Here is a 24,076-nt window from a genome sequence, read left to right as displayed (position 1 = left end):
AAATGAATTTTTATTGATTTATTTGCATCACCTACATTTCTCATTGTATGCCTTCTCAACTTCCTTCCCTTCCAGATATTTACGTCTTAAAACAAAGAGTAAAAGAGGGGAGAAATGTAGCAAAACTAACTGCTGTATTAAAAAAAATATATATTGATGTTACATGCAGTGTTCCACATCCATAGTTCCCTGCAAAGAAGCTGAGGGAGTTATCTAATCATCATCTCTTCTTTCGCGGCCAAGTTTGGTCATTAGAATTTCATTGCGTACTTCTGGTTGGGTGGTGCATGCGCCCATGAGGTGAAGTGGTCTGAGCGAGGTGGCGGCGGCCCCGGTAACGGACGTGACTCCTTCTACGGCCTCGCTCGCCCCTGCCGGCGTGATCTGATCAAGTCATGGACCTGCGACAGTTTCTGATGTGCCTTTCTCTATGTACAGCCTGTGCCTTGAGCAAGCCCACAGAGAAGAAGGAAAGAGTACACCATGAGCCTCAGCTCAGTGATAAACCTCATGATGATGCCCAGAATTTTGACTATGACCGTGATGCATTCTTGGGGGCAGAAGAGGCAAAGACCTTTGATCAGCTGACACCAGAGGAGAGCAAGGAGCGACTTGGAAAGATTGTAAGTAAAATAGATGGCGACAAGGACGGGTTTGTCACTGTGGATGAGCTCAAAGACTGGATTAAATTTGCACAAAAGCGCTGGATTTATGAGGATGTAGAGCAACAGTGGAAGGGGCATGACCTCAATGAGGAATATAAAAATGCCACCTACGGCTACATATTAGATGATCCAGACCCTGATGATGGGTTTAACTGTAAACAGATGATGATGACAGATGAGCGGAGGTTCGAAATGGCTGACAAGGATGGAGATCTCATTGCCACAAAGGAAGAGTTCACAGCTTTTCTTCACCCTGAAGAATATGACTACATGAAAGATATAGTTGTTCAGGAAACAATGGAGGACATAGGTAAAAATACTGATGGTTTTATTGATCTGGAAGAATACATTGGTGACATGTATAGCCATGATGGAAATGCTGATGAGCCAGAGTGGGTGAAGACTGAGCGTGAGCAATTTGTGGAATTCCGAGATAAAAACCGTGATGGGAAGATGGATAAAGAGGAAACCAAAGACTGGATCCTGCCATCTGACTATGATCATGCAGAAGCTGAGGCCAGGCATCTGGTTGATGAATCAGACCAGAACAAGGGTGGCAGACTTTCTAAGGAGGAGAACATTGACAAGTACGATTTGTTTCTGGGCAGCCAGGCCACAGATTTCGGCGACGCCTTAGTACAACATGATGAATTCTGAATTGTTGACAGACAAAACCCATTTTTCTTCAAAAGTAATTTATTTTTTACAGCTTCTGGTTTCACACAAAAATCGTTTTCGCTACTGAGACCGTTATTACAAACTTTAAAGCAGTGAAAAAACACAACAGCAAAACATATCCCATCCCCTTTCCTCTTCCCAAAGGGACTGGAGGGACATTCTCTGCTTCTGTTGAGAAACTGAAATTATGACACTTGTGTTTTTTTAGATTTACACTTTGTTTTATATATAACAAGTTGTTTATTTTTTATTTGTTTTCTGGTTGGGAGTATGAAATGAAGGATGCCCATCCTCACCTCACGATCATGTTAGTTTATCACTATCCCCAACCCTTTCTATATTTTTTTTGTACTTTTTGCTTAGCTAACTAATTTTGTAAAGCCTAAGATTAACAAGGAGAAGTCCAGGGGAGGGAAAAAGAAAAAAGTACCCAGTATTTCATATCAAAGAGACAGCATCGTGGCATTGTCTGCTAAAATATGACATTTCCAACTGTTGGTTGTGACCAGTTAACTCTCCAGCACCTGACCCTCCTCCTCATGTCCCCGGCAAGGAAGGATTCTTACTTGTAAATCTGGGCCAGGCTTGCCCTGATGCAGTTTTTCTGCTGCGAGAGCTGCATTTACTCATTCTGACAGGCACAGCTGGTTGAAAAGGGTTAGGACCAGTGACTTGAAAATCAGTCATGTTGTGGGTGTGATCTGTCCTTTCACAAAGCTATCACTAGGGACAACTGGAGAACTGAAGGAAAAGTAAACGAGTTTCTTCACTCTCAGGTCTGTGTGGATTTACTCGTTGAAATACCCAGGGCAGGCTTGTATGACAGTTGTTGAAATCATCTTTACTGTCTGCTGAGTTGCCAGCCAGACAGCAGAGGCGGATGGGTGACAGACCGACCCCCTGCCTTATGCTCTCCAGGCCAACCTGGTAGCACTGGGCAGTGACTCCTGCTTCAAAAAGTTATAGTTTACTGCTTTTCAGTCATGTCATTGAAGTGCCATTACCTGCCAAGAGAAATGATCAGTGAAGGCATTTCTTTTATGGAACCTCAAGGTAAAATGTGCTCAAATGGAATGTGGTTTGGAGCAGAGAAACTCCGGTAGATCCCATCATATGAAAGCTGCTGCGCTTGGAAATGCCCTAGGTGGGATAGGGTATTCTTATTTCCCTCTTACAGTATTAGTAAAAATCTCAGTTGCAGTGTTCTTTATATCCTCGTGGGCTGGTTTCCTAAAAAACCACATGCTACCCAATATACCAGGGATCCTCTTACCTCAAAATGCAAACCACTTATTCCCACTTTCTCTTGGATGAAAATTGCCCAGGCCTCGGTTGGTGTCAGCTAGGAAAACTCCATGGCTCAAGTCTAGAGGAGATGGAAATACCACCAATAGATAGATGGCTTTCCTGGCAGGGGTCCTATGGTTTGAGTGCCATTGCCCACACCCACCCCCCAAAATAAAACTTTACATGGCTAAGCAGGCTGTCAACCCTTCTTAGAGGAGAAGGGGAATTTGGAAAAGGCTTTATATTTTCCAGTTAAGTATGGTCAAAGAAATGGCTCTTTTTCAGCTCCCGCAGACTCCCTTCCTCCCTGCTTCACACACTAACTATATCTTTTGAGGGACCTTAATTGTAGGTAGACCTCTTATGAAAACACATTTTGTGTTCCAAGTAAGCAGTTTTGGGGTCACTAAGACATATGTGTATATATATATATCCTTTATTACTTCATATATTTCTTTATAGAGAATACCCTTTGATATAACTTGATAGCATCAGGTGGAACTGGTTGAATACTCTAAACAAGGTCAGGACTTTGATCTTCTAAGGACCATGTTGTGAAAGACTGGTTAGTGTGGGTGACTCTTAATCCATTAGGTGCAGCACCTGATTTGAGGTCCTATGCCCTACTGGATCCCCGGTTTCAGTGCCAAATGGCTGAAGATGCCTAGTGGTCCATACCCTAGCCTCAGCTTACTTAATGCAATTCAGTCATGGGTTGTGTGGGGAGGGTTCACACAACAGTGCACAGAGCCCAGCTCTAGTTTTTGAATCACCCACCCAAAGAGTGAATCTTAGCATATTACAGCAGCAGCAATTTCTGCATGCTGGGTGCTCAGCAGCGTGCGTTTTACTGAAATCCCTCATGAAGTCCCTGGGTTCTTTTTGGTTTCAAGAAAGCATGAAGCTGATGAGCAAACAGGCCTCGCACCTCCCCAGTGCATGGCCTGTGAATGCTGGTTCTCTTCTTGATTTGGGTGTTTCGTTTTTTATGGAGTGTGAACCAAGTTTTATATTCTGTAATGCAAACAGGTTCCTGTCTGTTTCTCAATAAAACTGTTTACATTCATTGTATAAAAAAAATTTCATTGCATTCAATTTTGATTATTCTGTTGTTTTTTCTATTTACTTTGTTCTAATTGTTTGTGTATATATGTATATATATATAACTGATTTTGCCTTGCTCTGTATTATTTTATATGTCTTATGATGCTTCTCTGCATTCATCATATTCATTGTTTCTTGGCATTGTAATATTTCATTATATTCAGGTGTCACAACTTATTTAGCCATTCTTTGATCTATGAGTATCTGTTTTGTGTCTGGTTCTTTGCTATTATAAAAATGACTACTGTATGGAGTCTTTTTTTTTTTTTGGTCATTGACCTTGGGGCATAAACATAGGTATTCTCTATCTTGTGCCTATGGGCCAACTGAGCCAATTGTTTTTCTTTTTTAATTAATTAATTAATTTTTACTTTTCAATATTCACTTTTATAAGATTTTGAGTTTCAAATTTCCCTCCTTCTCTACTCCCTTCCCAAGATGGTATGCAATCCAATATAGGCTGTACATGGTATAATCATATTAAACATATTTCCATATTAAGTCATGTTATAAAAGAAGAATCCAAATGAAGGGAAAAACAAGAAAGGAAAAAAAAGAGGAAATAGTATGCTTCAATCTTTATTCAGACTCTGTAGTTCTTTCTCTGGATTTGCATAGCAAATTTGAAGCACTGCTGCTCTTCTGGTTAATTGTGTGGTACAATAACTGTGCCAAGTGACATGTAACAACCCAGAATTCCTGTACCCAAAAGGTTATATTGGGTCCTTCAATAATTATATTTATTATTATTGTTGTTGTTGCTCACATTAATAAAGTGTTTATGGTTTACAAAGTGCTTTCAAAATGATTAATGGTTATATTGTAGTATAATGGAAAAAGTGAGAGGATTTGGGCTGAAATTCCACCTCTACTGTTTGCCACTTGGAGACCTTAGGCAAGTCATTTCACCTCTCTCAATCTCAGATTCCTCATCTGTAAAATGACAGGATTAGACTAAATGTACCCTAATATCCTTTTGAGCTCTAACTCTATGATCTGTGGTGGGGCTGTGGGGGAATAAAAGGCAAAAGCCTGGAGATACTTTGCAAATTAAGAATCAAAGGTCCAAGTTGCATGTATTACAGTAAATTAGTTAGCTTAACATCAGTCAGTGGATAAAAATTTATTAAGCACCTATTATAGTCAGGCACTGTCTATATATATGTATGTATGTATGTATGTGTGTGTGTGTGAGTAGTAATAAATAGGAAATAATTAAGAGGAGAAAGGAACTAGAATTAAAAGGAGTTGGGAAAAGCTTCTTGTAGAAGATGGGATTGTAATTGGGGAAGCCAGGAGGGGCAGATGAAGAGGGAACATTCCAGGCATGGAGGACAGCCAAAAAAAAAAGTCCGAAGTGGAGAGATGGAGTGTCTTGTTCATGAAACAGCAGGAAACCAGTGTCACTGGATCAAAGAGTACATTGCAGGGAGTAAACTATAAGAGACTTTGAGCACCAAACAAAGCATTTTTTATTTGTTCCTGAAGGTGATAGGGAGCCACTGAAATTTATTGAATGGGGGGTGACATTATACCAAAAGGGAGGAAAAAAGAAACCCAAAACCTCTTAGTAAACAAACAGCTTTATTTCACACACCCAGCCCAAAAAGTGGCCTCAGTGTCTCGACTCAACACACTGATGTTTGTACAAACTCTGGGTTAATGCCAGCTTCAGTTGGTGGTGCCTTGGTCATTCTGGGCTCCTGGTCAGAAGTATGAAGGAACTATTTCTGGAACAATAAACAAGAGGTAGATGCAGTATGAGGATTTCAGATCTTTAAAAAAAAAAAAAAAGGAGAGAGTCAGGAGGAGATTTGACTTATTTGTGTAAATGGTAACAACAGAATCTTCATTTCTTCTCTCTGCAAGCTCTAAAAGGTCTGAATGCAGGGAACTTGAATGGGTCGTAGTTAAATAAATTAAATCTTACCTCCAGCAGAGTTTCTCAAAGAGCACTGTCTTTAAATGTGAACTCAGAGGTTGGGAAGGTGGGACTGGTTCTGTATTTCTTGGAAACAGTATTCAATATTCATTATCAGAAATCTTGGAGATATAACCTTGCTATCCAGTACTCCATGTTAAAGAAAAAAGGAAAGTATGCAAGCAGAGTTAGGAGAGAAAAGGATATTCTAATGGTTGGTTTCTCATACAACTTTAAAGAGCCTCTTTTAAATATGAGCATACTTAAGAACACTTTACTTTATGGTTAATGGATATGGGGCAGAGGTAGGCGATTAACTCATATCTCTTGCTCCCCTTCCTGTGGAAGTAGAATTGTAGTATAATGTGGATGAAGTGGCTTATAGGCACAAAATTTCAGTTGGCTCAAAGAAGTCCTCAGCTTTGAAGCCAAAAAGAAGAGAAAAATCCAAAGGTTTGGGTCACATCTTTATGTTTACATGAAATTCCGGCCAGTTAAGGAACTCTTTGTCCTCTCCTGTTTTAAGCCCTTGATTCATCAGCTTTTCCAGTTGAGCAGGCAAATTAGGATGATCACCCAGTACAAGCTTCTCAGTCACATGTGGCCTAAAGTTGTCCCCTTCCAAACTCCTTCTCTCGAGTAGAACCAGGCAAAGAATATATGGGCATGCTCCACGTGAGTTCACTAGAAGCTAGTCTACCCATGTTACAATACTAATGGTACAGCTACAGTGAGGAACTACAAAAAGTTTTGATATTATCACACTAAAAAAAAAAGTAGAAATCATTGGACTAGACAATTTTTAAGGGCCCTTCCAGTTCTAAATTATATGCATTGATTAGAGTAGAACATGAGACCAGATAGGATGGGGGCTGGTTGGTTCTAGCACTCATATCTACCTGTACCTTGGAATCCAACTCCTCAGTCCAGCTTCCAGATAGGTCAGCTCTGAGCTTTCACAAGAATCCACCTGATAAGAACCCATTAACTTGCTTCAGGTGATATTGTAAAAGACTGCCCTGTAAAAAGATAGTAACAGTCCTTTGCACACTTACCTTTTAAAGTGAAGTAGATGACCAAAAAATGCCCTTGTCCAGTGTCAGCTTACTGCCGGAAGTGGGTGGCAGTTTGACAGTGCAGTGGAATAGCAAGTCAGTCTGACCCTTCAGGAAATGAGCAGGAACGGGAGCCAGAGAAATGAGGTGATTGCCTCCATCGCCATTAACCATAAAGTGGCCTCCAATATGTTCACATTTAAATGAGCCTCTTTAAATTTGTGTGAGAAACCAACCCAGCAAAATATCCTTTTCTCTCTCAGCTGTCCCGTATTTTCCACTCATAAAGCCACCACCCTAGTTTAGGAGTTCATTACCTCATGCCTAGACTATTGTAGTAGTCTTAGGAGTTTTTTTAATTTATTTTTTTTTCAGTCAACAAAAATCTGCCTTCTTTTTCTCCCTTCATCATTTTTTACAGCATAATAGTATTCTGTCACATGTGTGTACTGTAAAGTGTTCAGCCAGAAATTCCCAAGTGGAGGGGCACCCACTAAGTTTCTGGTTCTTTGTCATTGCAAAAAGAAGTATAGATATTTTTGTACATTCTTATTTAGTTGGGTTTTTTTTTTTGTTTTGCTCAGGACTGATTTTTCTATTACTCCACCCTCTTGATAATTGTCCCTTCTCTCTTCTTTCCTTTCCCTTCTATTTCCCTATCGAATAAAATGTATTTCTGTACCCACCTTTATGTGTGTGTATTCTTCCTTCCTTTGACAAGTTCAGAAGAGTGGGTGTTTCAAGCATCTAACACTCCTCCTACCCCTTTCCTCCCTGTTTGTATAGATGTCTACTTGCATATGCTAATTAAACCAATTAAACTCCTTTCATGACCCCTGATCTGAGGGGATACATTTTAGAAAGTAAGCACTTTATCCTTGTTTAATCTCTTATGATTGTTTATTCATGTTTACTTTTTTACATCTTTCTTGATTTATGTGTTTGCACATCAAAGTTTCTACACTATTCTGACCTTTTCATCAGAAGTGTTTGGAAGTCTGCTATTTCATGAAATGTCTATTTTTTCCCCCTGGAGGATTATCCTGAATTTTGCTAGGTAAGTTGTTCTTGATCGTAAACCTATATTCTTTGCCTTCTGGAATAGCTCTTCAATCCTTTATAGTTTTGTTGTTTGCTGTTCAGTTGTTTGAGTCATGTACAACTCTTCATGATGCCATTTGGGGTTTTCTTGGCAAAGATGCTGAAGTAGTTTGTCATTTCCTTCTCCAGCTCATTTTACAAATGAGGTAAATAGGGTTAAGTGACTTGCCCAGGGTCCCACTGCTAATGTCTGAGGACAGATTTTAACTCAGGAAAAGAAGTATTCCTGACTCCTTTACAATGGTAACTCTCAAATCATGCATAATCCTGACTATAGCTCTTTGGGACTTAAATTCTTTCTGGCTGCTCATATTTGATCTGGAAGCAATTGGTTTTGGCTATAATGTTCCTGAAATTTTTGTTTCATGATTTCTTTCAGGTGGTAACTGATGGATTCTTTCTATTTCCATTTTGTCCTCTGGTTCTAAAAGATCTAGGCAATTTTTAAAAAAAATTTTCTGAAATGCAATGTCTAAGCTCTTTTTTTTTGGTCATGACTTTCAGGTAGTTTAATAATTCTTCATTTGTTTTCTCAGTCTATTTTTCAGGTCAGTCTTCTTTGCTGTGTGATACCTTATGTTATCTTTTTTTTTTTTTCAGTGTCTTTTTTTTTTAATATTTCCTGCTATTTCATAGGATCATTGGCTTCTGTTTGGTCCATTTTAGTTTTTAGGGAGTTTGTTGCTTGGCCAAGGTTTTGTACCTCTTGTGCCAAGCTGTTAATTCCCTTTCTAATTTTTTCTTCCATAGATCTCATTTCTTTTACAATTTTTTCCTCAAGTACTCTCGTTTCACTCAAACATTTTAAAGTCTTTTTATTTTTAAACTCTTGCTTCCTTTCTTCTATGAATTCTAGTTTATTTTGAGCCCAAGCTGTGTTTTGCTTTGAGGTTTTGCTTATAGATGTTTTGGCGTCATTCTCTTCTGGATTTATATTTTGAATGTCCCTGTCACCATAATAGCTTTCTACGGAGGAATTTTGTTTGTTGTTTGCTCATTCTTCCAGCTTACTTCCTTACTTAGGACTCTGTGTTAGGGTCAAGCTCCATGTGCTTCTGAAGGGAATGTTTGGACTGGCCTTTTGTTGCTTTTTAGGGGTACCAAGTGCTGTCCAGGCTTTCAGGGCCAGCTCAGACTTGAGATCTGCAAGTTTTCAGCACTCCCAAAGTGGTCTGATCCAGGGCAAAAACTGCTTGCTGTTCCCATGGCATAAGGTCTGCAAGTTCCTGACCTGTGTTTGGGTCTGAGCAGTAGGTCTGTGGACTTGCCCAGTTGGCATTTGGATAGGCTGCTGTCAGACTCAGTCACTGTCAGCCAGCGGGAAAGCTCTGCTAGTTCAAAGCCATAGAGCTGCAGGCTTCCCTTTCTCTGGTCTGGGGTTCCTGCTCTGACTATTTCATTGCAGGCTTCAGACTAGGGTAGAAGCTGGAACTAAGACTCTATTTTGCTCCCAGGATCAGTACCATATAACTGCTGTTTGTTTTTAAACTTGTTCATTGCAAAGAACACATCACTGCTAGGTGCCAGTGTACTTCCTCAGTCTGGATCTGTGATCTGGAACTGGGTAGAGAGTTCCAGTGCACTGTCAGCTGCTGCCTGCCCCTGCACTGTGAACAAATTTAGACCCCTCTATGCTGGGTCTAGGAGGTCTTCTTACCTGGGGGCATAGCCTCTCCCTGCACTGGAATGCTTTGTCCTGTGCACTCCTGGCCAGACCTCATTCCAACTGCCCACAGATCTCTGCTGGCTTCCTTGTGCTGACCTGAGCCACTCACTGTGATTTTTTTAAAATTAGATTTGCAGTTAAGATTCAGTCTAGTTTGTTTTCTAGATCTTGTTAAAGTTGTTGGGGTTTTTTGGAGGGGAGGGAGGTGGGTTGGAGTCAGGAAGAAAGCTCGCCCTGCATCTTCCTGCTACTTCAACATCTTGGTACTGCCTTCATAAATAACTGAATTGTTCTCCCCCCTTTCTCTTCCTTCTCCAATATATCCCCTGCACAGCTATGACACTGATGTTTCTGACAGCTGGGGGGCACATAGGTATATATGTACTCCAGTGCTCCCTGAACCTGGACTCAGGAAGACCTGAATTCATATTTGGCCTCAGACATTTACTGTGCTGTTGTTGCTGTCTTTTTCAGTCATGTCTGACTCTTCATAACCCCATGTGGGGCTTTCTTGGCAAAGATGGAGCAATTTGCCATTTCCTTCTCCAGGTCATTTTACCGATGAGGCAACTCAGGCAAACGGTTAACTTGCCCAGGGTCACAAGGCTAGAAAGTGTCTGAGGCCAGATTCAAATTCAGGAAGAGGAGTCTTTCTGACTTCAGGCCTACTACTCTATCCACTGCTCCACTTAGTTGTGTGAAGCTGAGCAAATCACTTAACCTCTGTCAGACTCAGTTTCCTCATCTGTAAAATGGAAGTAATAAAAGCTCCTATCCTCGTGAGTTGTGAGAATAAAATGAGGTAATACTTATAAAGCACTTTGCAAAAGTTAAAATGTTCTATAAATGTTAGCTGTTATCATTAACCCTGACCATGTTCTTTACCTGCCCAAGAAGCTTCTTAGTCCCTTAATCCCTCTAAGATAAAATATAAACTGTCTTGTTTGGCGTTTCACTGACTTCACACTATTTCCCCTCCTGCACTCCTTGTCCTAGCTACAAACTCTGCTATTTGTTCCTTGATTGCAGTATTCTAATCTCTTACCACCGTGCCTTTGCACAGGCTGTCTCCTTCCTGTGCCTGGAATGCTCTACTTCCTTACCTACTTCTTTTTTTTTAATTATTTCCTTTTATTTCTTTTTTACTTTTAGGCAGTTGGGGTTAAGTGACTTGCCCAGGGTCACACTAGCTAGTAAGTGTCAGGTGTTTGGTCTGAGGCCAGATTTGAACTCAGGTCCTCCGGACTCCAGGGCTGGTGCTCTATCCACTGCACCACCGAGCTGCCCCCCCTTCTTTAGCTCCCTTTGAAGCACTGCTCAAATGCCTCCTAGTATACAGTGACTTAGGGACAGCTGATTGATGCAGTGGATATAGTGTCAGTCCCGTAGTCTGGAAAGACACCTTTTCCTGAGTTCAAATCTGGCCTCAGACACTTAATAGCTGTATGACCCTGGGCAAGTCACTTAACCCTGTTTGTCTCAATTCCTCATCTGTATAATGAACTGAAGAAGGAAATAGCAAGTCACTCTACTATCTTTGTCAAGAAAACTCCAAATGGGGTCACGAAGAGTCAGACACAGCTGAACAAGATAGAAGAACTTTCCTGACCCTCCTGTCACTTGAAGTGTTCTCTTCCCCTCTCAGAAACTATTGTATTTACTTTGTATTTATTTATGTGTGTACATTTCATTTCCTTCCAGAAGAACAAAAGCTCCTTAAGGTCAAGAATTACATCATTTTTCATATTTTCATCCTCAGCAACTAACACAGTGCCTGACACATAGTAGACACTGTATAAGTGCTGGTTGAATTGAACTGAATTAGTATCCACTGAATTATAAATTATATGACAAAAAGCTACTATGAATTTTGTGGTCTTCAAATAAATTTGTGTTATGCTAGTCATGACAAAACTCTCATACAGTTGAAAAACAGTAACACGTATATGTGTGACACCTTTACTCAGTCTAAAGAAGGTATGTTTATTTATTGTAGAAGCTGAAGTAACCCCTGGAGTCCCCAGAACTACCTCAAGTTCCGGCTAGTCTGTGATTTCTTATCTCCAAAACAGAGCTCAGGAACCACAATCAATGTGTATACTTAATAATTATATATTTTCTTTAGTTAGACAAAGGACACCATTCAAAGCACAGGTAATAAGAAAGGTAGAAACGAAACACTACTTCCACAAGTACAAATCAATTAAACAATAAACATTAAGTGCCTACTATGTGCCAGTTGAAACTGAGCCTTCGAGAGTAATTTTGATGCCATTTGGAGGTACTCTGAAGGTGAATAGCATTATTTTAAACTTGTCTCAGTGTTTTCTAATCCCTATCTTGAGGTCCTAATATCTGAACCCTGGAGAATATAGGAGGAAGAGTATCCTCTGAAATTACCATTGCTTTTTAGGTCAGACCTTGGATAATGCCTTAAAATTTTTTCCCCCAGTTCTTATTTCTTCATTGTCTTATGCTATACTTCTTATTTTTAAAACAGGGACTTCCATCTATATACAGTGTCAAGCTACAAGTACCTTACTCAATGTTTTTAAAAGTTAGTAAGTATTGTCCAGTACAGGAGTCAGGACTGCTTCTCTTTTCAGTATACTTTTAACACACCATGGCAAATCACTTAGTCTTTGTGCCTCATTTCCCCATCTTTAAAATAAGAATGTTTCCTGCTTCCTGCCTCACAGGAAAATTGTAAGGGTTTGCACATGAAATGGATTTAAGTGAGGCAGAGCTGGAAATGACTTCATGCCCATAACACTTTAAGTTCTTGGTGAAAAGTAATGTTTGTTTGTTTGTTTATAAAATAGCTATTAGTAATTGTAGGGGGCATCTAGGGGCACAGTGGATAAGAGTATCTGGCCTGAAGTCAGGAAGATTCATCCTCTTAAGTTCAAATCAGGCTTCAGACACTTACTAGCTGTGTGACCCAGAGCAAGTCACTTAACTCTGTTTGCTGCAGTTTCCTCATGTAAAGTGAGTTGGAGAAGGAAATGGCAAACCACTATAGTATCTTTGCCAAGAAAACACCAAATAAGGTCACAAAGAGTCAGACACAACTGAAAAAGACTGGACAACAACAACAATAATGTGTGCCACGGGGCAGCGAGGTGGCGCAGTGGATAGAGCACTGGCCCTGAAGTCAGGAGGACCTGAGTTCAAATCCGGCCTCAGACCAAATACTTGACACTTACTAGCTGTGTGACCCCGGGCAAGTCACTTAATCCCAAGTGTCAAAAAAACAAAAACATGTGCCAGGTACGATATACCCCTTCAGTAAGGAGATCAGCTGTGTATGAGGGGCACATGCATAAAGAACACAGGGCATTTTTGTGGAGGGTTAACTCATGTCTCCAACACTGTATGATCACCGATGCTTTCTGGCAATCTTGTCATATTGTTCTGCTGGTCCCCTGGCATGATGACTGTCAGTGACCCCTAGGTATGCAGCCTTAGCTTGTTGCTCTTCTGCTGATCTTCAGTGGTCCTATGGTAGACACTGGGCAGGTAGTATTTGTTGGGTGTTGATCTTTGTTACAGGTTTCTGGACTTCATCTCTTTGGCACCATGTGTCAATTATTTCAACTGGATTTTGTTAGTTTATAGTGTCACTGATAAGGGCAGGGTGATAATTTTAGTCAAAAGCATCACATCTATCCAAAAAAACTTACCAGAATGCACCGAGACTAAGATTAAGGCTTTCTTCCTCCCACATACCTATATCTGAGAAGGACTGCAGCCCTCTGTTTCAGATCATTATCTCACTTTGAGTTAGACATTCTTAAGATTCCCTATGGTTTAGCCTACAAATGAATTTGAGCCAGAACAAAAGCAGAAGAAAGTCACTTTACTTTCTCTGCCTTGCCCACATACCTGTTTTTATTAGTCAGCAGCAAAAGACTATTTCTTTGGAGCGTGATTTTGGCTAAACCTCACTCTCTTCCTACATTTCTATGAGTTATGCTGCCTATTTTATTGGAACAAATAAAGATCAGATTAACTATTGATATTCATATAGGCCTATTGTTGTAACACCAGTCTTATTCACAAGATGGGAACCATTAATCTAGTCCAACTCCATTTTAAAGGTTAAAAAAAAAGTGAGGCTCTGACATGTTAAGTAATTTTCCCAAGGCCACATGTATAACCTTGTAAGTAAATAGTAATAGTAAGAAGAAACCTTATTCATGAAGTCCTCCCTTTGTCTCTCCACCAAGGGATGACTGGGTTAGGTTCTGGGGGATCCTAATCATTTAAAAAAGGGTCTGACTCCTCAAACTCTTTGGCTCATTATATCACCAGCCTGATATCCTATGAAACATTTTTTTGTACTTTAGGTTTATCTTATGTCTAGGGTATTCCCAAAGAAGTGAGCAAAAAGTATTCAGTGTAAAATATGAATCAGGTATGGGACAGCTATTTATTTCCCCCAGTAAAAGAAATGTTTTATATACATAAGACCCAAAAGCAAACTTTGATAGAAATATTTCAAATAGGATACAGTAATTTATAACTACTGGGAGTATTCATGGATGTTTTTCAAGTTCAGAATAAAAAAAAAAGCAAATGATTGAACAAATTCATATAAAAATTGAATGACTAATAGTACCCCCCTGTCTTCTAGATATAAGGTTTAGAGGAGGTTAAATAACCCTCAAAATAGTATTTTTAAAAGAAGGTACCTCTTTATCCATATCAGTGGAGCTTCAGTCAGTATGAGAAAGAATTTTGTGTGTATGTGTGTGTGTGTTGAAGGGGTACTGTATAGGAAAAGAGGGAGAGCCCAGGTATGAATCCTTCTGCTTATAGGAATCTCAGTGTTTTAAGATGGTACTTAAAAATGTTTCCTGCCCTATTTATTCCCCCTTTTTTCTTGCCTTATCCAACCCTTGACAGATCTGACAATCTCAGCTCTTCTCCATCTCCAGGCCCAGTTTTCTCCCCATTCCTTTATGCTCCAGAAATCTGTGCTCTCCCAGTCTTGTGCAGGGTAAAACTTTTGGGATTCAAACCTAGGAAAGCCATCTTAGATGAGACTCATCAATATAGAGGCTCATGGAAATGAAATGAGACCAGAACATTCAGGTTTTTGGACTCTCTGGGACACCCAGAAACCTGCATTACAATTACAGGCACAGAGGAGAATAGAAGGGAAGAAAATTTTAGAGAATGAAACAGTGAGTTGGGGGAACACTGAGTTTTGTTGCCTCCCTGGGTAATGCTGAAATAACTAAGCAAATGGAATGTTCTGGTTCAATTTGACAATGTTTTATAGACCCAGCTTTGGACGTAGAAAGAATCAATGATCAGTGAACCAGCATCAAATTAAATTCTGTCCTTTCCATATCAGGAAAAGAAGAGGATGATCAAACCTGTTTTGAGCCTAGCATTTGGAAGAGAAAAAGGAGGAGACCTAGAAAAAGGAAGGAAAAGGAGGGGCAGGGGCACAGGATAAGTTGAATATGAAGGGATGATATCTAAAAAATAAAATCAAGTGGTGAGAAAGGATTGTACTGGGAGAAGGAGATAGGGAGAGGTAGAATGGGGTATAATTACCTCACATAAAAGAGGCAAGAAAAAGCTCTTACAGTGAAGGAGAAAAGGGGGAAGGTAAGAGGGAATGAGTGAATCTTACTCTCATCAGATGTGGCTTAAGGAAGGAATAATATACACACTCAACTGGGTATGGAAATCTATCTTACCCTACAGGAAAATAGGGGGGGAAGGAATAAGAAAGTGGGGAATGATAGAAGGGAGGGCAGATTGAAGGAGGGGGTAATCAGAAGCAAATATTTTTGAAGAGGGACAGGGTCAAAGGAGAGAACAGAATAAATGGGGTTCAGGATAGGATAGAGGGCAATATAGTCTTTCACAGCATGATAATTATGGAAGTGTTTTACATGACTACACATGTATAACCTATATGGAATTGCTTGCCTTCTCAATGAGGGTGGGTGGGGAGGGAGGAAGGAAGAGAATTTGGAACTCAAAGTTTTAAAAACAAATGTTAAAATTGGTTTTTACATGCAACTGGGAAGTAAGATATATAGGCAATGGGGTATAGAAATCTGTCCTACCCTACAGGAAAATAGAAAGGAAAGGGGATAAGGGGGGGGGCAGTGATAGAAGGGAAGGCAGATTGGGGAGAGAGGGTATTCAAAATGCACAAAGTCTTGGGATGGGAGGGGATGTTGTGGTCTGAGAGGTTGAGACCCCTCAAAGACTGGAGCACAGAATGGGGTCGTTTGGAATGAATTCACAGACTCAAGCATTCTTTAAGTCAAGGTGGCAAAGATTTATTGTTATACTTTTCAGCAGGCAAGGACTCTTTTTTTTATTATTATTTTTATTATTTTTTATTTTTAGGCAATTGGGGTTAAGTGACTTGTCCAGGGTCACACAGCTAGTAAGTGTCAAGTGTTTGGTCTGAGGCCAGATTTGAACTCAGGTCCTCCCGACTTCAGGGCTGGTTCCACCTAGCTGCCCCTGGGCAAGGATTCTTAAAGAGCCTGTGAGAGACCGGTGATGGAGCCAGGGTTTATATGGAAAAGGGCATGGGAAAGGAATGCCAGGGATACTGATTAGGTAATCTAAAGGTCCAGGTGGCTTTGGGAGCTATGGATGGTAAAGAACAGGGAGTATACTAGACAGAGAGGGAGATGACAGAGGTATGGATCTTGGGAGTCTGGCAGGAGGAAGAGTCCCTGGGCCAGCCAAGGACAAAACGCCTTGGGCTGGCCAAGGTACCCCTCTCTCTCTGTCTTGATGAGAGAATGCTCTGCAACAAGGGAAAACTTTCTCACAAGACACGAACTTACTAAGGAATTGGTAGGCTTCCAGAGACATGATCTGAGGGCTAGGGCCTGAGCAGCCTAACACTCTCTCCATCCAGCTTTGTGTAGCTGCACCAGGGAGGTAGATAAGGGTCTTGCTAGGGCCCACACATGAATAATTGCTAGGCACAGTGTCCTTGGACTGGGGAGTGATTATCAGAGACAGTGTTTCTAAGACTAGGGAGAAATTGGGGTCCAAGCACAAGCACCCAAGCACCCCATCAGGGAGAAATGAGAAGAGTTTGGAACTCAAAATCTTGTGAAAGTAAATGTTGAAAACTAAAAATAAATTAATTAGTAATTAAAAAAAAAGAAATGGAGGTAGTGGGGAGAAGAGGGAAGAATTAAGTCAATTGCATTTGAGAGAACAACTCAAAGCCAAAGACAGGAATTTAATGCTTATTTTTGGCATACAGGGCTCCTTAGAAATATTTCTCTTCAGTTTAATAAGTTGTTGTATTATACAAGGTAATTAATGTAAATGATAAATGAAAAAAATTCGTCTTATATAGTATGAAGAGTAAAGCAAATGATATAGACTTGTTATCAAGCTTTTATTATTAAAGTAGCATTGAAAAATCACTATAATAATTGCATAGTTTAGTAATTGCTATAATCATTGCATAGTGATGTGTATGCTGTAGTTAATTCTTTTTGTCAAATAAACCAAAATTTTTTTAAGAAAACTAATTCTAAAACAAGGGCGCCTTGGGGTTGATTCATGTGCAATACAAATGCTCTTGATGGGGGTTGGGAGAATAGTGTGTACACCTGTTCTGATTCTCTACATTTCCATGAACAGGGAAGTATATTAATTTTACGTGCCAATAATAAAATCTTATCCAAAAAAGGGGGATTTGTTGGACTGCTTCCCACATTTCTCTCTGAAGAGCTCTTCATTCTACTGATTCTATCTGGGATAAAGAATGGGAGAAAGACTTGTATAAAGACATGGAACTAGGAGGTAGATTGTCATATGTGAGGAACACCAAGATCAGATTTCCTGAATTACAGAGTATATAGAGAGTGTTGTGCACAACTAATTCAGCTCACCACTAGAGCAAGGATCCTATACTAATTTGAAGGGATAAGACCAGCTTAACCTTCTGTCTCCAATGCGCATTGATGAGGCAGGAGACAAGATGGAAGCAACTCAGTTTTATTTTTACAAAGCATCCCCTTAAGTAGTAAAGTAACAGGAACTTCTTATCCAGTTACAATGATGTAGAGCTCATCCTGTGCTAAGGACAGTGTATGCACTTACTGTGCACTTATCTGTCTCCAATCCCAGAATAGGCTGCTAATGACCATACAATAACTAGGGGAGTTAAAGATTGTTAAAGATCCATAGAATGGAGCACCGGAACCAGGCGACCTTTGCTCATAGATCAGTCACCCAAGAGGGGCCTCCGCCCATCAGTGAGACCTCATGAACAGCCTGTGGCCCTCTACATCCTTACAGATCCCCAACAGAGAGGAGTCAAATACGAGCAGTAGAAAGAGCACTGGGTCTGGAATCAGGAATACCTGAGTTCAAATACCACCGTAGACATTTACTAACTGTGTGACCCTGGACAAATCACTTAATCCTTTTTGCCTCAGTTCCTCATCTGTAAAAATGAGCTGGAGAAGGAAATCACAAACCACTCCAGTATCTTTGCCAAGAAAATACTAAATGAGGTTACAAAGAGTCAGGTATGACTGAAACAGCTGAACAACAACAACAACAACAACAAAGTATAAGAAAACTTGTGAAGTTATAAACAAATAAAACCCTTAGCTGGAAGAGGGGAGAGGAAGTATCTAATATCATTTCAAAGTTATAAACACTGTACATTGGATGTTACAGATACAAATAGTGAAGTCAGAAAGAGAAAGGTTAGTGGAAAAGATAATGGGCTTAGTTTTGGACATGTAGCTTTTGAAATAGACATCTACGGGGAGATAGACTGTAGTCAGTGGGAGACATGGCCCTGGATCTCAGAAGAGAGTTCAAGGCTAAGGATAATAGATATCAATCAACAAGCACCTGTTCTGTGCCAAGCACTGTGCTAAGCGCTGAGGTTACAAAGAACAGCAAAAAATACTGTCCCTGCTCTCGAGGAGCTGACAGTCTAATGGGAGAGATGACATGCAAACAACCATGTACGAGCAAGACATATACAGGACAAATTGGAGATAATCAACACAGGGAAGGCAGTGCATTAAGGGAAATTAGGGAAAGCTTCTTGTAGAACATGGGATTCTAGGCAGGATTTGAAGGAAGCAAGGGATGCTGGGAGGCAGAGATGAGGAAGGAAAGCATTCCAGACATGGGGGACAGCCGGCATAAACGCCCCACATTGAGAGATGGAGTATTGTGTACAGGGAATAGCAAGGAGGCAAGTATCACTAGATTGTAGAGAACATGGATGTGTTTAAGGTGTAAGAAGACTGGAAAAGTGGAAGGAATAATAAGGCTGTTAAGGGCTTTAAATGTCAGAGGATTTTATACTCGATCCTGGAGGTTATAGGGAACCATTTGGAGTTTATTGAATAGAAGGATGACATGGTCAGACCTGTGAATTAGAAAAATCAGTTTGACAGCGGAGTAGAAGATAGACTGGCATGAGGAGAGATTTGAGGCAGTGAAATCAACCTGTTTTATTAATCCTGGCATAAAGCAATGAGGGTCTTTCACCAACCGGTGTCAGAGGAGAAATCTCTTATACCAAGGATGTTATGAAAGACAGGATTGGATAACTGATTGGATATTGTGGGATTAGATACAGTGAGGAGTTAAAGATGATTCCTAGATTGTGAGTCTGAGTAATGAGGACAGTGGTACTTTCAACAGTAGTAGGGAAGATAGGAAGAGGGTAAGGTTTTGGGGCAAAGATAATAATTTAGTTGTGGACATGTTATATTTAAGATATTTATGGGCCATCCAGTTCGCAATGTTCATTTGGCAGCTGGAAAAGTGAGACTGGAGGTCAGGAGAGTGATTAAGAACTAGATAAATAGATCTGAGAATCATTTGTATAGAGAATTGGATTTATGGAATCTTATGAAATCAAATTAAATAGCACAGAAGCAGAAGAGACAGAGCTCTGAGAGACACCTAGGCACCATTAGCAGGCATGATCTAAATGCAGATAAAGTAAAGAAGGCTGATAAGGAGTAGTTAGACAGGTAGGACTAAAGAACCAGTTGAAGGCAAATGTAGAGAAAAAAAGAATATCAAAGGGAAAAGGGGAATCAATAGTTTCAAAAGCTAAAGAGAGATCAAGAAGAATGAGAATGAGGACTGAGAAAAGGCCACCCAAATTTAGTGATTAAGAATCCATTGGTAACTTTGGGGAAAACAGTTTCAGTTGAATTATTTTTGAGGCTGGAAGTCAAATTGTAGAGAATTAAGAAGAGAATGAGAGAAAAGGGAGTGGAAGCACCCATTGTAGATGGCCTTCTCAAGGAGTTTAGCCATAAAATGGAAGAGATATGTGGGACAATAGCTAGCAGGGAATAAATTGGTCAAGTGAGGGTTTTTTGAGGAAAGAAGAGACATGGGCATGTTGGTAGGCAGGGAAACAGCCAGCAGACAATGAGAAATTAAAGATCAATAAGCGTGTGAACATATAGAAGGGGCAGTCTGCTAGAGAAGACAGGATGGTCTGGGATCACTTGTAAATATAGAGGAGTTTGCCTTGGCAAGAAGAAAAGCCATCTCTTTATGTGAGATGGAGTGAAGGAGGAGATAATTGCAGAAAACATCTGAGAAATATGAGATGAGTAGAAGGAGTGTCATATTCATGGAGCTGGTAGTTGGAGCCCTGGGAATGAATAACATTGCTAAGAGAGATGTTACAGAGAAAAGAGGACCAACAACAGATCCTGAGAAGTATCTACTTTAACAATTGGGAAAGAGGCTGAAAAATAAAAGCAGTTGAGTTAGAAGGAAAACTAGTAAAATCTCTGAAGCCAAAGGGGATTCGAATATCTGATGGGAGAGAGCAATAATGTCAAAAGTTGTAAAAAGGTCAAGGAAAATGAGGACAGAAAAAAAATATATTGCATTTAGCAGTTAGGAAGGTATTGGTGATATTGGAGAGAACAGTTTCAGTGGAATAGTGGAAGTAGAATTCAGATTGCAAGGCAGTGAGAGAGTAGAGACACTGGGTATAGACACCTTTTTAAAGCAGTTTGACAGAGGACAAAAGGAAGATGAAATGGTAGCTGGATTCTTCCCTTTCTTCTCCTTCCTTTTCCTCTGGTCATATTCTTCCACCCCTGAACCTCCTGCCAGAGGTTGGGGTTTCCCTCTGAGGCTCATTCATATTGTTCCTTTCTGTTCTCTACTTGAAACATTTCATTTCTTACAGGGAACATTCATTCTTTGTTGTTGTTGTTGTTCGTGCCTTGTTCTTGAAGAGGACCAATGACATCAGGAGGGTGATGTCTTGACTTGAGGGAACTGGATTTAAGTGAGGCAGGGCTGTGCAGAGTTGTCAGGGACTAGGTTTTGTTTTGTTTTGTTTGTCTGTTTTTCTCTGTTAAACTATAGAAGAAAAGAGGCAATTCTTCAGTCCTTTGACTTCTCCATTAGTAGGGAAAATGAGTCACATTTTGTGCAGAACCTAGTAGTTAACTGGCACTGGAAGAAACACAAAGTGTAATCTCCACTGATCACTAGAATATTCCCTATATTTTTCATATTTGCGTAACTGAGATTCCAGTTCTGTGACATTCTTACTGCTAATTGAAGGCCTACTTGTGTGGCAGACTTCTATGTCTTAGTCTCCTTAACTTTTTCTAGGACTTTGCCACATATAAATGTAAAAGAAAACAAGTTATATTTTGCCATTTTTTTGTGATTGCCATTTATGTGTCCAACAGCCTAATAAGATTTTTGAAGATACTGTGTATGCATATCCATGGATACATGGATACTTACTAATAGGGATAGGGATAGGAATTGGACCTGAGTTTCTTTTGATCTAATGAAATGCCAAATGAAGAAATTCCCTCTAAAACTACAGGTGGAGACCTATTAATATTTATGACACAACTTAAATAGATTTAAAATATGGTATAAAATCTCAGAATTTTTATTGGAGTTTTATGACAGAGGAACAAAAGGAATTAATGATTCAAGTTTTCTCCAGGCTTCAGAATGTCAGACTTACACAAGATAAGGAAAAGAAAACGTTAAAGGTTATTAATTAGTAGGAACTTGTTGATTATTAATCATTCACATCTGAGCAAAATAGGGTCATCTAATGGAGGAAAACAAACTTGGTGAAAGAGGGATGGAGTGGGCTTAAGAGCCTAGACCCCAGGGCTAACAGAACCTGGGGCTCATCCTTATAGCTGTATGGCAGCTTGCTAACATAAGCCCCCACAAGTAATTGAGAGTTGGATAGTAAAGCCAACGACTGCCAGCAAATCATTTAATCAACATATATTTATTAAATGTCTGCAATGTGCCAGGCACTATTCTAGCTTCTGGGGACATGAGACAAATATTGAAGACTCCCTGTTCTTAAGGAGCTTATATTCTATAGGGGAGACAACATATATAAATACATATGTGTATTAATTAGAAGGTAAATTTTTGGGGGGGACACTAAGAGTTGGGGGATCAGGAAAAGCTTCATGTAGTAGGGAGCTCTTGAGTTGAGTCTTAAAGAAATTAAAGAGTCTAAAGTAAGGACAGAGGAGAGAGTAAATTCCACTCTTGGGAAAAACCAGGGCAAAGGCATAAAAGGAGAAGCAATACTATGTATGAGGGATAGTAGGAAGGCCAGTATGGCTGAATTATAGAGGCTTTGAAGGAGGCTAATGTGTGATAAGTCTGGAAGGACTTGTAGCCTGGGGTGAAGTTGTAAAGAGTTGTAATTACCAAAGAGGAATTTATATTTTATCCATTTCCCAACCCCTCTTAATTCTAGTGCCTTCTCTTTGTTAATTTGTTATTCAGTCATTTTTCAGCCACTTCCGACTTTTTGTAACCTTACTTGGAGTTTTCTTAGTCGAGATACAGGAGTGACTTGCCATTTCCTTCTCATTTTACAGAGGAGGAAACTGAGGCAAACAAGACTAAGTGACTTGCCCAGGGTCACACAGCTAGTAAGTGTCTAAAGCTGGATTTGAACTCAGGAAAAATCTTCCCGACTCCAGGTCCAGCACTCTATCCCTTGTGCCACGTAACTGCTCTATTAATTATTTCCTAAAAATTTATCCTGTATGTAGCTTGTTTGTACATATTTGTTTATTGTCTCCCCCATTAGACTGTGGGTGCCTTGAGGGCAGGAACTGTCTTTTATCTCCTTTTGTGCTTAGCATAATGCCTGGCTCTTACTAGGCAGTTAATAAATGTATAGTTACTGACTTTTAGCTCTACAACTATGATTCGATTTGATTCTGTTCTGTTTTGTTTTATTCTATTGTCCCAGTAGCTGATTTATGGTTCAATAAGTCAGGAATCAATCACCGATCCAGAGGGGCTCCTGCCTGGTAGAAGCCTTGGGGGTCCAACTTTTTCTATCTTTGGCCTGAGTTGTAACTTCCAAGACTGGTCCTCAGTTTATGTTGGAGATAACAGGAATCTGTTCCAGCTCATTTGTACAAAAATTGTGTGAACAAATCAGGGCATGAGCAAGCTTTCTCAGGTCACAGAAGAAACCAGCCTGGGATACATCTTGGCCCTAGGCTCTGTTAATTAGTGTTTGTTTAATAAAAGGTACCACGCTTTCCCTGATATAACCATAAGGGACAATACCAAACTTGGCAGGCTTTTAATAACACCTGCAGATAAGATTATGGCATGTTTTTGTTACTTTAATTGGCAGCAATGTATATACTAATTGCAAACTAGACTCCTTTCTAGAGAAGGTAAAAAGGGCGGATTTTACCAAGAAAAAAGATTGCCAAAACAGTTGCCAAAGTAGAAATGACAGGAAACATGGGAGACAATACCATGCCATCTCTGAATTCATGCTAGATAAGGAGGGGAATACTGAACATCATCCGATGTTACCCTAAATTTTGGAATATTGGATTTCAAAGACATCAAATAATCCAGAGAAAAAACAGATAATATCCCAAGGGAATGGAAGAGTGTCAGCAATGATATCCTGACTACACAGTCAAAATGACTGGTGAGGAAGAAGAGGATGAACCATCTAAAGAGACTGGTATGATTGTAAGAGAAATTCATGGAAACACTCAGATTTGAAAAGGAAATATATACATACATACATAAACATATGTATGTATGTATATATATATATATATATGTATGTATGTATGTATATAAAAATCAAGGACAGGTAACTGGGAATCAATGAATTGATTAACAAGCTCTTTTTTTAAGTGATTACTGTGTGCCAGGCATCGTGTTAGGTCCTGAACATAAAAATGAAACAGTTCCTGCCCTCAAGGAGCTTACATGCCACAGAATAAACAATGTATATATAAAAACATATGCAAAATAGATACAAAATAAATACAAGGTAATTTATATTTTTGAGGGGAGGAAATATCAACTGTGGGCATAAGGAACGTTTCATGTAAAAGGTGGTGTTTGAACTGAGTTTTTAAGGAAACTAGGTAATTAATGTGCAGAGGTAAGAAGGAAGTGTATTCTAGGCATGGGAGAGGGACTGTGCAAAGACTCGAAAATGAATGATGGAACATCTTGTTCAAGGACAACTAGCAAGAGGCTAAACTGGCGGGACTATAGAAATGGGATGGGGAAATAATGTATGGTAAGGGAA

The 24,076-nt window shown here is 39.8% G+C and overlaps 1 protein-coding gene and 1 pseudogene across 1 annotated transcript in view; one reads left to right on the top strand and one right to left on the bottom strand.

Annotated features, from left to right (window-relative positions):
* Nucleotides 1-369: 369 nt before the first annotated feature.
* On the top strand, nt 370-2,453 carry LOC110218150 (calumenin pseudogene; annotated as a pseudogene).
* Nucleotides 2,454-5,189: 2,736 nt separating this feature from the next.
* CUNH11orf97 (chromosome unknown C11orf97 homolog) overlaps nt 5,190-24,076 on the bottom strand; it is a 78,965-nt gene continuing 60,078 nt past the window's right edge. Inside the window, exon 3 of the mRNA XM_021000710.2 lies at nt 5,190-5,464. Coding sequence (XP_020856369.1) covers nt 5,442-5,464 — 23 coding nt within the window. The 3' untranslated portion in view covers nt 5,190-5,441. The remainder of the gene's footprint in view (nt 5,465-24,076) is intronic.

The sequence above is a fragment of the Phascolarctos cinereus genome, unplaced genomic scaffold, assembly GCF_003287225.1.
Source record: "Phascolarctos cinereus isolate Bilbo 61053 unplaced genomic scaffold, phaCin_HiC Scaffold_726;HRSCAF=1367, whole genome shotgun sequence".
In the NCBI taxonomy this organism is placed as follows: domain Eukaryota; kingdom Metazoa; phylum Chordata; class Mammalia; order Diprotodontia; family Phascolarctidae; genus Phascolarctos; species Phascolarctos cinereus.
The sequence above is the reverse complement of the archived record's forward strand: the minus strand, read 5'-3'. Positions and strand labels throughout refer to the sequence as shown.